Genomic DNA, 13,587 nt, shown 5'->3' on the forward strand with positions numbered 1-13,587 from the left:
GTTACGCAGCCCTGCGTACGCAGTTTACGTCGTTTACGGCAGGGGCAGCCAATGTTACGTATACCCGTCGTTCCTGCGATGCGAAAGTTGAACTTTACGTAGTTTGCGTAAGTGAATCGTGAATGGCGCTGGACGCCGTTCACGTTCACTTTGAAGCAAATGACGTTCTTGCGACGTCATTTGCCGCAATGCACGTCGGGAAGGAGCATGCGCTCTACGATCGGCGTGGGAACGCGCCTAATTTAAATAATTCCCGCCCCCTACGGGATCATTTAACCTGCGCGCGCTTACGCCGAGCGCCCACGCAATTTACGGAGCTACTGCTCCGTGAATCGCGGGTAGCGCAGAAAATTTGCGGGGGCGCAGGGCAAAAACGTTGCCCTGCGCCTCCGTAAACACTGCGCAAAGGTACCTGAATCTGCCCCATTGTCATTTTCACAGAAAAAAATGCATTAAAAATGCATTGTTTACTGTGAAAATGACAATTGCAGTTTGGGAGTTAACCACAAGGGGGCGCTGAAGGTTATGGTTAGGTTATGTATGACCTAATATGTGTTTCTAACTGTAGGGGGGGTGTGGCTGTAGGTGTGACGTCATCGATTGTGTATCCCTATAAAAGGGAACACACGATCGATGACGGCGCCACAGTGAAGAATGGGGAAGCCGTGTTTACACACAGCTGTCCCCGTTCTTCAGCTCCGGGGACCGATCGCGGGACTCCAGCAGCGATCGGTCCGCGGGTCCCGGTCGTGGAGCTTCGGATCGGGTCACGCGCCCGCGACCCACGGCTGGACACTAGCACAGGACGTACCTGTACGTGCATGTGCCCAGCCGCGCCATTCTGCCGACGTAAATGTGCAGGAGGCGGTCCTTAAGTGGTTAAGCACTAGTTAATGTGGTGTGCTGTGACTTGTAGTGCACCTTTCCTTTTTTTAAATAAAGGCAACCATCAAGGTTTTTTGGAGTGCGGCTGTCCATATTTTTCTTTTTTCCCACTCTTTAGCTCTAAAGGTAGGAAGAGTTACCTGATTGTCAGGTTCTCCATGACTTCTGGGAAGTTCTCCAGCTCTTCCTTTAGCTCCTGGAATGTGATGGAGCCGCTGTTGTCCTGATCAGCTGACTGGAAAAGTACCAGAGTCAAAGCGTCTAACTTTTCCTCCGGCAGGGAGATGGCGCTCTCCAGCAGACAAGACTTCAGCACGGTGCGGAGCTCATCCGGCTCAATGGAGCCACTTCCTACATTGATACATAAACAGTCAATAATCTAACTGGAGATAGAAAAAAAAAGTGTACAAACTACATGAGCCTTTATGGACCTTCTTTATTACCCCGCCCCCCTCCCCTCCCCCGAGGAACCCCTGTAAAGATTTTCAGATCTCATTGAACCCCTGCTAAAATGAATACATTGGTGGCCGGTGGGAGGATCGCCCTTCTTACAATGCTGGACAGACACCTAACAAGATCATTGGTGTCACGCAAGCTGGCACTGCCAAGTGGCATTTGGCCCGGAACCATAGGTGTGTGCCCCCCAAAGCTTAACCACTAGCCTACCGGGCACTTTTACCCCCTTCCTGCCCAGGTCAATTTTCACCTTTCAGCGCCCTCACACCTTGAATGACAATTGTGCGGTCATGCAACGCTGCACCCATATGACATTTTTATAATTTTTTTTAGACAGATAGAGCTTTTTTTTGGTGGTATTTAATCACCACTGGGGTTTTTTAATTTTTTGCTGAAAAAAAAAGTTTTTCTTAGGGCCCTTTCACACATGCGGACACTGGGGTAGATTCAGATAGGTTACGCGGATCTAAAGATCCGCTAATCTATCTGATTTACGATCCGCCGGCGCAAGTTTTTGAGGCTAGTGCTGTATTCAAAAAGCACTTACCTCAAAACTTGCGGCGGCGTATCGTAAATCCCCCGGCGGAATTCAAATTCCGCGGCTAGGGGGGCGTCTACAATTTAAATCAGGCGCGTCCCCGCGCCGATCCAACAGCGCATGCGCCGTCCGCGATTTTTCCCAGCGTGCATTGCTCCAAATGACGTCGCTAGGACGTCATTGTTTTCGGCGTGAGCATAACTTGTGTACGGCCGTATTCTGAATTGACTTACGCAAACGACGTAAAAATTCAAAACTCGGCGCGGGAACGACGGCCATACTTAACATAGGATACGCCGCACATAGCAGGGGTAACTATACGCCGGAAAAAGCTGAACGCAAGCGACGTAAAAAAAAAGCGACGGGCGGGCGTTCGTTTCTGAATCGGTGGAACTCCTCATTTGCATATTTGTTGCGTACAAAAAACAAAACGCCACCTAGCGGCCAGCGGGAGATTGCAGCCTAAGATCCGACAGGTGTAAGTCACTTACACCTGTCGGATCTTAGAGAGATCTATGCGGAACCTGATTCTATGAATCAGCCGCATAGATACGCCGTCGGAACTCAGAGATACGACGCTGTATCAGAAGATACGCCGTCGTATCTCTATCTGAATCCGGGCCAGTATGTCCGTATTTCATCCATCCGTTTTCGGGTGTTCATCCGCTGACACCGTATCTCATCGGTCCCCGCTATGGTCCGGTTCTGCAGACAGAGGTAAACCCTATTTTTCCATCCGTCTGCAGAGCGGATCGGGTAAACACGGACAGACGGTCCGTGTTCATCCGATCCCCCCCCCCCCCCATAGAGGAGAGCGGAGATCTGACAGGGCGGTCCTTGCACAGTGTGCGCCGGAAACCAACCTGTCATCTGCCAGCTCAGCGAGGATCAACGGAGCGATCCCCGCTGAGCAAGTGGATATTTAAGGAACGGATCCTCACGGGATCCGTTAGTGTGAAAGGCCCTTAGTTTCTGTTATAGAATTTTGTAAATAGGTAATTTTTTCCTGCACTGATGGGCACTGACAGGCTGCACTGATAGGCAATGATAGGCGGCAATGATGGGACTGCAATCAGTGCCCTGATTATCAGTGTAGATGTCCCCTGTGTAGGTTGCTGCCTGCCGGCTCTCCTTTCGTCACACACTATCAGTGTGAGAAGAGGAAGGCCGATAACCAGCAAATCCTGTTTATACTGTGATCTGCTGTGATGGGACACAGCTGATCACAAGGTATAGGACACAGCAATCACAGAGCATGACGGTATCAGTTGGGCAGAGGACGGTGTCAGTGGGGCAGAGGACGGTGTCAGTAGAGCAGAGGACGGTGTCAGTAGAGCAGAGGACGGTGTCAGTAGGGCAGAGGACGGTGTCAGTAGGGCAGTGGACGGTGTCAGTAGGGCAGAGGACGGTGTCAGTAGAGCAGAGGACGGTGTCAGTAGAGCAGAGGACGGTGTCAGTGGGGCAGAGGACGGTGTCAGTAGAGCAGAGGACGGTGTCAGTAGGGCAGAGGACGGTGTCAGTAGAGCAGAGGACGGTGTCAGTAGAGCAGAGGACGGTGTCAGTAGAGCAGAGGATGGTGTCAGTAGGGCAGTGGACGGTGTCAGTAGGGCAGAGGACGGTGTCAGTAGAGCAGAGGACGGTGTCAGTAGGGCAGTGGACGGTGTCAGTAGAGCAGTGGACGGTGTCAGTAGGGCAGAGGACGGTGTCAGTAGAGCAGAGAACGGTGTCAGTGGGGCAGAGAACGGTGTCAGTGGGGCAGAGGACGGTGTCAGTAGAGCAGAGGACGGTGTCAGTAGAGCAGAGGACGGTATCAGTTGGGCAGAGGACGGTGTCAGTAGAGCAGTGGACGGTGTCAGTAGAGCAGAGGACGGAGTCAGTAGAGCAGAGGATGGTGTCAGTAGAGCAGAGGACGGAGTCAGTAGAGCAGAGAACGGTGTCAGTAGGGCAGAAGACGGTGTCAGTAGAGCAGAGGACGGTGTCAGTAGAGCAGTGGACGGTGTCAGTAGAGCAGTGGACGGTGTCAGTAGAGCAGTGGACGGTGTCAGTAGAGTAGAGGACGGTGTCAGTAGAGCAGAGGACGGTGTCAGTAGAGCAGAGGACGGTGTCAGTAGGGCAGAGGACGGTGTCAGTAGAGCAGAGAACGGTGTCAGTGGGGCAGAGAACGGTGTCAGTGGGGCAGAGGACGGTGTCAGTAGAGCAGAGGACGGTGTCAGTAGGGCAGAGGACGGTGTCAGTAGGGCAGAGGATGGTGTCAGTAGAGCAGAGGACGGTGTCAGTAGAGCAGTGGACGGTGTCAGTAGAGCAGAGAACGGTGTCAGTGGGGCAGAGAACGGTGTCAGTGGGGCAGAGGACGGTGTCAGTAGAGCAGAGGATGGTGTCAGTAGAGCAGAGGACGGTGTCAGTAGGGCAGAGGGCGGTGTCAGTAGGGCAGAGGACGGTGTCAGTAGGGCAGTGGACGGTGTCAGTAGAGCAGTGGACGGTGTCAGTAGGCCAATTAATGGTGTCAGTAGGGCAGTCAACTTTATCAGTAGGGCAGAGGACGGTGTCAGTATTTTTTTTATTGTTGCTATTACATTTTTTTAATTATTGAAAAATCAGATATAGTGACTGCAGGCTCCCGGGTTTAGTAACACAAACCTTACATGGTAGGGTGACATTTTCATGATGTTGTATTATGTGGGTTTTGTGTTTCTTACCGTCCACATCATACACTTGGAATAGAAAGCCCAGTTTGTCGGCTTCACTTCCATGGATCAGGAGATGGAGCGCCCTCATCAGTTCATCCAGGGTGATGGAGCCGCTCCCATCGGAATCGAACAAAGCAAAGAAACGCTCTGCGAAAAATGACTGAGAGAAGACAGAAGTATTAGAGATTTAAAGATTTACAGATATATATATATATATTTAAAACAAAGTATCAAATATTAAAAGAACCAGAGTTCAAATGATAAAACAGCGCTAAAAGAGTGGTAAAGGAAAGCTCATAAAAAAAGCTTAAAAGGGGAATGTGAAATGATGTGTTGAGTGATCATATAAGAGGTGTTAGTGCACCCTACACCAATGAAATGAGTACACCCAAAGAACTGTGGAATAGTGTTGAGCGGAATACGCCATATTCGATTTAGCGATATATCATGAATATATAGCCGAATATTCGTGAAATATTCGCTAAAATCGAATATTCGTGATATTTAAAAAAAAAAAAAAATTGCGAAATTTCGCTAATGCGAATTTATTGCGAACATTTTGCGAATTGTTTTTTTTTTTTTCTGATTGGCTCTGATGCAAAAGAAGGGCGGAGAAAGTATTCTCGAATATTCGGAAATCGAATATTCGGAATATTTTATCAAAAAAAAAAAATGTTGTGAAATATTTTGACAACTGTGGTAGGAGAACTCTGATTGGCTCTGATGCAAAAGAAGGGTGGAGAAAGTATTTGCGAATATTCGGAAATCGAATATTCGCGAATACTTTCTCCACCCTTTTTTTGCATCAGAGCCAATCAGAGTTGTCAAAATCTCGCAATCAATTTCGCATTCGCATTAGCGAAATTTCGATAAAATATCACCAATATTCGATTTCCGAATATTCGCGAATACTTTCTCCGCCCTTCTTTTGCATCAGAGCCAATCAGAGTTCTCCTACCACAGTTGTCAAAATATTTCACAACATTTTTTTTTTTGATAAAATATTCCGAATATTCGATTTCCGAATATTCGAGAATACTTTCTCCGCCCTTCTTTTGCATCAGAGCCAATCAGAAAAAAAAAAAAATTCGCAAAATGTTCGCAATAAATTCGCATTAGCGAAATTTCGCAATTTTTTTTTTTATATTCGGAATAGCAGGGTGCGGGCTTACCACAGACAGGAAAAAACGAACAGCTATTGATCCTTTGAACACATCACTCACAATCCTCAATCACTGTGTCACGGTTGGTCTCAAGGGGGACACATGAAATTAAAGCAAATAGACACAAACACAGATGATAGTGTAGTAGCCTAAATAAATAACCCCAAATGTGTCACAGAGTAATCCCCAATAATAATGCCCGTACAGGAATGAACACTTGTGAATGAGCAAAATATAGCAAGCAAAAATATCACCGCGGTCACCGCCGTCCTTTGTACACCAGAGGCCGCAAGAGTACTATGGAGCTTGGTAGGGCTTTTTTTCTCAGAGAATAGGTGCAGGAACTCCTTTCTTCTGAGTCACCTGTTGTGTCCACCCCCTCCCCACCTCCAAGCACCATTCCTTTTCTCCACCCCCTACCCACCTCCGAGCACCATTCCTTTTCTCCACCCCCTACCCACCTCCGAGCACCATTCCTTTTCTCCACCCCTACCCACCTCCAAGCACCATTCCTTTTCTCCACCCCCTACCCACCTCCGAGCACCATTCCTTTTCTCCACCCCCTACCCACCTCCGAGCACCATTCCTTTTCTCCACCCCCTACCCACCTCCGAGCACCATTCCTTTTCTCCACCCCTACCCACCTCCAAGCACCATTCCTTTTCTCCACCCCCTACCCACCTCCGAGCACCATTCCTTTTCTCCACCCCCTACCCACCTCCAAGCACCATTCCTTTTCTCCACCCCCTACCCACCTCCGAGCACCATTCCTTTTCTCCACCCCCTACCCACCTCCGAGCACCATTCCTTTTCTCCACCCCCTATCCACCTTCGAGCACCGTTCCTTAGTTCAACTCCCTACCCACCTCTGAGCACTATTCCTTGGTTCCACCCCCTACCCACCTCCGAGCACTTTTCCTTAGTTTCACCCTCTACCAACCTCCAAGCACTATTCCTTAGTTCCACCCCCTATCCACCTCCGAGCACTATTCCTTAGTTCCACCCCCTATCCACCTCCGAGCACTATTCCTTAGTTCCACCCCCTACCCACCTCCGAGCACTATTCATTAGTTTCACCCCCTACCCACCGCTAAGCACCATTTCTTGGTTCTACCCCCTACCCACCTTCGAGCACCATTCCTTGTGCCACCCCCTACCCACCTCAGAGCACCATTCCCTTTCTTCACCTCCTAGCACCATTCCTTGGTTCCACTCCCTACCCACCTCTGAGCACCATTCCTTGGTTCCACTCCCTACCCACCTCCGAGCACCATTACATACATTCAGAGCTGGAGGTGCCGGAACTGCGTTCCCCCGCGTTCCTGCTGAAAAAAAGCCCTGGAGCTTGGTATCGATGGTCAGATCCGGCTGGTTAGCTGTGGAACGCACTTCTGCTTCCTTGTTGCGCTGGGCAGAAGTGACGTTTGACGTCGCTTTCGCCCTCCAATGCTGCAAAGCCGAGCAGGGGCCATCTTTCCCTCACTCGGCATCCAGGCAATGAGGGGAGAGGAACCGGACAGCTCCGGTAAGCAGCGGAGACAACCGGAGCGCGGCGGGAGGGGGGGCCCTCTCCCACCACCGATAAAAGTGGTCTTGCGGCAAAATGGCCACTGAGACCACTATTGTTGGAAAGAGGACAGTCCGACGCTTTTTTTTGAATACCGGGGTTATGACAGCTAGCTGCTGCCATAACAACGGTATTTAATGTCAAAGTAACAACGTATAACGACAGCGGCTGGTCCTGAAGTAGTTAATGTGAGATCTCAGATCTCACTTATGCCCTGTACACACGATCGGTTCGTCTGATGAAAACGGTCCGATGGGCAGCTGGTTGGCTGTGCGGAAGTGCCTATCAGAGCCAGCGGCTCTGATAGGCTTTCCGAGTACAGCCCTCGGCTCCCGGATGTCTTATCCTCGGAACGTACGGGGGATGCGTCCCTTGGATAAGACTGACGGCCGTCTCAGCCAATCAGGTTCACCGATTCTGGTTATCGGTAACCTGATTGGCTGAAGCGTCACCAAGGCGGGAGAAGACACCGAGGGACGTGGAAGGAGTAAGGTAAGTGCATTTTACAGGGCACAGCGGTGACAATGGGCACAGTGGCGACAAAGGGCACAGTGGCATCAATGGGCACAGTGGTGACAAAGAGCACAGTGGTGACAATGGGCACAGTGGCAACAATTAAAGGGCACAGTGACAACAATGGGCACAGTGGCGACAATTAAAGGGCACAGTGGTGACAATTGGCACAGTGGCGACAATTGAGGGGCGCAGTGGCTGTGTTTGATGGCATGGCACAGTGGTGACAATTGATGGCACAGTGGCTGCGTTTGATGGCATGGCACAGTGGTGACAATTGATGGCACAGTGGCTGCGTTTGATGGCATGGCACAGTGGTGACAATTGATAGCACAGTGGCTGCATTTGATGGGCACAGTGAGGCTGCAATTTTTTTCTTTTTTTTGTTTGCGCCCCCAAAAATTTGGAGCACCAGCCGCCACTGGTCTCTGCCGCTACCAACGGTTCCACTAAGCAGTGGAAACAACCAGGACGCGGCCGGGGGGGGGCATCTCTCCCCCCGTCGATAAAAGTGGCGACAAAGGGCACAGTGGCAACAATTAAAGGGCACAGTGACAACAATGGGGCACAGTGGCGACAATTAAAGGGCACAGTGGTGACAATTGGCACAGTGGCGACAATTGAGGGGCACAGTGGCTGCGTTTGATGGCATGGCACAGTGGTGACAATTGATGGCACAGTGGCTGCATTTGATGGGCACAGTGAGGCTGCAATTTTTTTCTTTTTTCGTTTGCGCCCCCCCAAAAATTTTGAGCACCAGCCGCCACTGGTCTCCGCCACTACCGGCGGTTCCACTAAGCGGCGGAAACAACCGGGACGCGGACGGGGGGGCATCTCTCCCTCCGTCGATAAAAGTGATCTTGTGTCGAATCTGCTGCGGAGACTACTTTTATCTTATAGCAGAGCGCCCGCCATTGAAGAAAATATCGGGGTATAACAATGGTATTTAACTACAAAGTAACGACGGCGGGCGGTCCGGAAACGATTAAAGCGGTTGTAAAGTCAGAAGGCGCAATCTATGCATTAAGATAAAAAGCCTTCTGTGTGCAGCAGCCCCCCTCAGCCCCCCCTAATACTCACCTGAGCCCCATCTCTGTCCAGCAGCGATGTCCATGAGTGCCTTCGGTCGTCCGGGACTCTCCTCCTGATTGGCTGAGACACGGCAGCGGTGCCATTGGCTCCTGCAGCTGTCAATCAAAGTCAGTTAGCCAATTAGGAGCGAGAAGGGGTGGGGCTGAACGGCAGCTCCGTGTTTGAATGGACACAGGGAGCTGTGACTCGGCTCGGGGTGCCCCCAATGGCAATCTGCTTACTGTGGGGGCACTCGACAGGAGGGAGGGACTTACAATCACTTCAACTCCAAAATTCTTCCTTACCTCCTTGACATTTAGGGCGGTCTTGAATTCCTGCAGATCGATTTCCTTGTCTTCTCCGGCAATGTTCTCAAACTGTTTGGTCACCCACTCCAGCCATTGGGTATCCTCGTCCGCACTCATGGTTCTGACACTGAACGGAACAAGCAAACTCCATGTTACATTTCATTTTATCACCCACTTTGCGTCTGGGGAAATTTTTAATTTTTTTTTGAAAACATGATAAAAATCTTTTTTTTTTGGGGCTCTTGAAAATGACTTAAAGGGAAACTAAAGCTAATTTTTAATTTTTTTTAAATAACAAACATGTTATACTTACCTCCACTGTGCGACTCGTTTTTTTCACATAGTGGCCCCCGATTCATGTCTTCTGGGGTCCCACGGCGGCTGTCTCGACTCCTCCCCGCAAGAGCTTTCCACCTTCATGCGAGCGAGCACGGTGGAAAGCTCTTGCGGGCGCGCTCCTGTGATATGTGATCCCGTGATTTTTTTTTTTTTTTTTTTAGGGTGGCAACCCCCCCTTTTTTTTATTTATTTTTTATAAAAAAAAATTTTTTTTTTAATATATTTTTATTTTATTTTTTATTAAAGGGACTATATTTTTTTTTGGTCCGGAGGTTCCCAGGGGCCCCCAGGGCCCCGGATGGCAACCCCCTTTTTTTTATTTATTTTTTATAAAAAAAAAATATATATTTTTTTTAATATATTTTTATTTTATTTTTTATTAAAGGGGCAATTTTTTTTTAGGGGTCCGGAGGTCCCCAGGGGCCCTGGATGACAACCCCCCCCCCTTTTTTTATAAAAAAATATATTTTTTATATATGTTTTTATTTCTTTTAATTTTTATATATATTTTTATATATATATATATATATATATATATATATATATATATATTTTTTTTTTTATAAAAGTTTATTTAATTTTTTAAATATTTTTTTTATTTTATTTTTTATCAAAGGGCCCAGAGGTTTCTTTTTGTTTTATTATTAAAGGGCCCAGAGGTCCCCAGGGCCCCAGATGGCAACCCCCATTTTGAAAAAAATATATATATATTTTTTATATATATTTTTTATTTATTTTTTTCTTTTTATTAAAGGGCCCAGAGGTTCCCAGGAGCCCCAGATGGCAACCCCTCTTTTTTTTATTTATTTTTTATAAAAAAAAAAATATTGTAATATATTTTTATTTTATTTTTTATTAAAGGGACAATTTTTTTTTATTGGTCCGGAGGTTCCCAGGGGCCCGGATGGCAACCCCCCTTTTGAAAAAAAAAAATATATATATTTCTTTGTATATATTTTTTATTTATTTTTTTTATTTTTATTAAAGGGCCCAGAGGTCCCCAGGGCCCCGAATGGCTAGATGGCTACCCCCCTTTTTTATATATATTTTTCTTTATTTCTTCTTTTCTTTGTAAATGGCCCCCTCCCCCGCTTCTCAATTTCAGGCTGCAGCACCCCCCCCCCCCCCCCGGTTCTCTGCTCCAGGAGGGCCCATGCCTGAAGCTGTGTAAGGGGCCCCATAATTCCTGATGGCGGCCCTGCCGCCGACTGTATCACTCTGCCCCGCCCCCCGGCACTCCGCGTCATTGGATGTGATTGACAGCAGCGCGAGCCAATGGCTGCGCTGCTTTCAATCCATCCAGTGTAGCCAATCAACGGCCAGGCTGAGAACCGAGGAGGATGGCGGGGACGAGCGCGGGACTTTCGAGGGGTCAGGTAAGTAAAACGGGGGTTCGGGGGTCGGTACTGTCGTATCTCTTTTAACCTTAATGCATAGAATGCATTAAGGTGAAAAAACATTTACCTTTACAACCCCTTTAACCCGTTCCGGCTACGGCCTATGATCGATCCAGGTAAATGTCATATGGGGGTTGGAAAAGCAAAGCCTAAAAAGCTCAGGCTGGACTTCTCCTTTAATTCTATAGTATGGTTCAGATGGTGTGCGGCGGCAACCAGGTGAGGAGGACAAAGACAAGTGTCTCTACAGTGAAGCATGGTGGTGGGAGTGTCATGGTCTGGGGGCTGCATGAGTGCTGCCGGCACTGGGGGGCTACAGATCATTGAGGGGACCATGAATGCCAACATGTACTGTGATATACTGAAGCAGAGCATGATCCCCTCCCTTCAGAGACTGGACCGCAGGGTAGTATTCCAACATGATAACGACCCCAAGCACACCTCCAAGACCACCACTGCCTTGCTAAAGAAGCTGAGGGTAAAGGTGATGGACGGGCCAAGCATGTCTCCAGACCTAAACCCTATTCATCATCTGTGGGACATCCTCAAATGGAAGGGGGAGGAGCGCAAGGTCTCCCAACATCCACCAGCTCTGTGATGTCATCATGGGGGAGGGGAAGAGGACTCCGGTGACAACCTGTGAAGCTCTGGTGACCTCCATGCACAAGAGGGTTAAGGCCGCGCTGAAAAATAATGGCGGCCACACAAAATATTGACTTTGGGCCCAATTTGGACATTTTCACTTAGGGGTGTCCTCACTTTTGTTGCCAGCGGTTTAGACATTAATGGCTGTGTGTTGAGTTATTTTGAGGGGACGGCAAATTTACACCGTTATACAAGCTGTACACTCACTACACAACATTGTAGATACAAAGTGTCATTTCTTCAGTGTTGTCACATGAAAAGATACAAGAAAAAATTTAACCCCTTCCATACCGGGGGGCACTTACGCACCTTCCCGCCCAAGCCGATTTTCAGCTTTCAGCGCTGTCGCACTTTGAATGACATTTGCGCGGTCGTGCTACACTGTACCCAAACAATTTTTTTATCGTTTTGTTCCCACAAATAGAGATTTCTTTTGGTGGTATTTGATCACCTCTGCCATTTTTTATTTTTTGCGCAACAACTAAAAAAAGGACGATAATGTTGAAAAAAATAAAGTTTTTTTATTTTTTTCTGTTAATTCTTTTTGTAAATAAGTAAGTTTTCTACTTTGATTACGAGCACCGATGAGGTGGCAGCGGTGAGGTGGCACTGATAGGCGGCGCTGGTATGCGGCACTGATGGGCACTCATAGGCTGGACAGATGGGCCCTCATAGGCGGCACTGATGGGCACTCATGGGTGGCACTGATGGGCATTTATAGGCGACACTGATGGGCACTCATGGGTGGCACTGATGGGTACTTATGGGTGGCACAGATGGGCACTGATAGGTGGGCACTGGGCATGGATGGGCACTGAGAGGTGGCACTGATGGACACTAAGGGGTGGCACTGATGGACACTGAGGGGTGGCACTGATGGACACTAAGGGGTGGCACTGATGGCATTGCTGGGCATCACTTGTGCCCATGTTGCCAGTCAGTGCCCATTTGTGGGCACTGATTGGCATTTATTCTCTTTTTTTTTTACTGCCCTTTTTTTTTACTGCCCTTCCCTGGTGGTCCAGTGTTGGCATCCGAGGGGGGGCTGCGCTGATGAACAATCAGCGCGAACCCCCCCTGTCAGGAGAGCCGCCGATCGTCTCTCCTCTACTCACGTCTGTCAGACGCGAGTGAGGAAGATCCGATCAACGGCTCTTCCTGTTTACATCGTGAACAGCCGTGATTGGACACGGCTGATCACGTGGTAAAGAGCCTCCGCCGGAGGCTCATTACCGAGATCGGAGATGCAGGGTGTCAGAGTGACACCCCGCATCACCGATTGCCGCGCTGCGCGCCCCCACGGGCGCGCGCCGGCATGAAATCCTGCAGGACGTCAATAGACGTCCAGTCAGGATTTCACGACCACTTCCCGGACGTGAATTGTCCATTGACCGGACAGGAAGTGGTTAAACAAATGTGAGGGGTGTACTTACTTTTGTGAGACACTGTGGGGCAGATTCAGATAGATTAGCGGATCTTTAGATCCGCGTAATCTATCTGATTTACGATACGCCGGCGCAAGTTTGAGAGGCTAGTGCTGTATTCAGAAAGCACTTACCTCAAAACTTGCGGCGGTGTATCGTAAATCCCCCGGCGGAATTCAAATTCCGCGGCTAGGGGGAGTGTAGTATTTAAATCAGGCGCGTCTCCGCGCCGATTTAACTGCGCATGCGCCGTCCGCGAATTTTCCCGACGTGCATTGCTCCCAATGACGTCGCTAGGACGTCATTGGTTTCGGCGTGAACGTCAATTACGTCCATCCGTATTCGCGAACGACTTACGCAAACGGCGTAAAAATTCAGAACTCGGCGCGGGAACGACGGCCATACTTAACATAGGATACGCCGCATATAGCAGGGGTAACTATCTGCCGGAAAAAGCCGAACGCAAACAACGTAAAAAAAAGCGCCGGGCGGGCTTTCGTTTCTGAATCGGCGGAAATCGGAATTTGCATATTCGTCGCGTAAAAAACCCGAAGCGCCACCTAGCGGCCGGCGGGGAATTGCAGCCTAAGATCC

The 13,587-nt window shown here is 49.0% G+C and overlaps 1 protein-coding gene across 1 annotated transcript in view; it reads right to left on the reverse strand.

The window, feature by feature from the left end:
* The window catches only part of NOX5 (NADPH oxidase 5), a 74,477-nt gene that overhangs the window by 52,076 nt on the left and 8,814 nt on the right, over positions 1-13,587 (reverse strand). Inside the window, exons 2-4 of the mRNA XM_040342230.1 lie at positions 9,186-9,315; positions 4,576-4,726; positions 1,026-1,236 (exon numbers count right to left, since the gene is read on the reverse strand). Of these exons, the coding sequence (XP_040198164.1) occupies positions 1,026-1,236; positions 4,576-4,726; positions 9,186-9,305 (482 nt within the window). The 5' untranslated portion in view covers positions 9,306-9,315. The remainder of the gene's footprint in view (positions 1-1,025; positions 1,237-4,575; positions 4,727-9,185; positions 9,316-13,587) is intronic.

This window comes from Rana temporaria, chromosome 3 (genome assembly GCF_905171775.1).
Source record: "Rana temporaria chromosome 3, aRanTem1.1, whole genome shotgun sequence".
Lineage (NCBI taxonomy): Eukaryota > Metazoa > Chordata > Amphibia > Anura > Ranidae > Rana > Rana temporaria.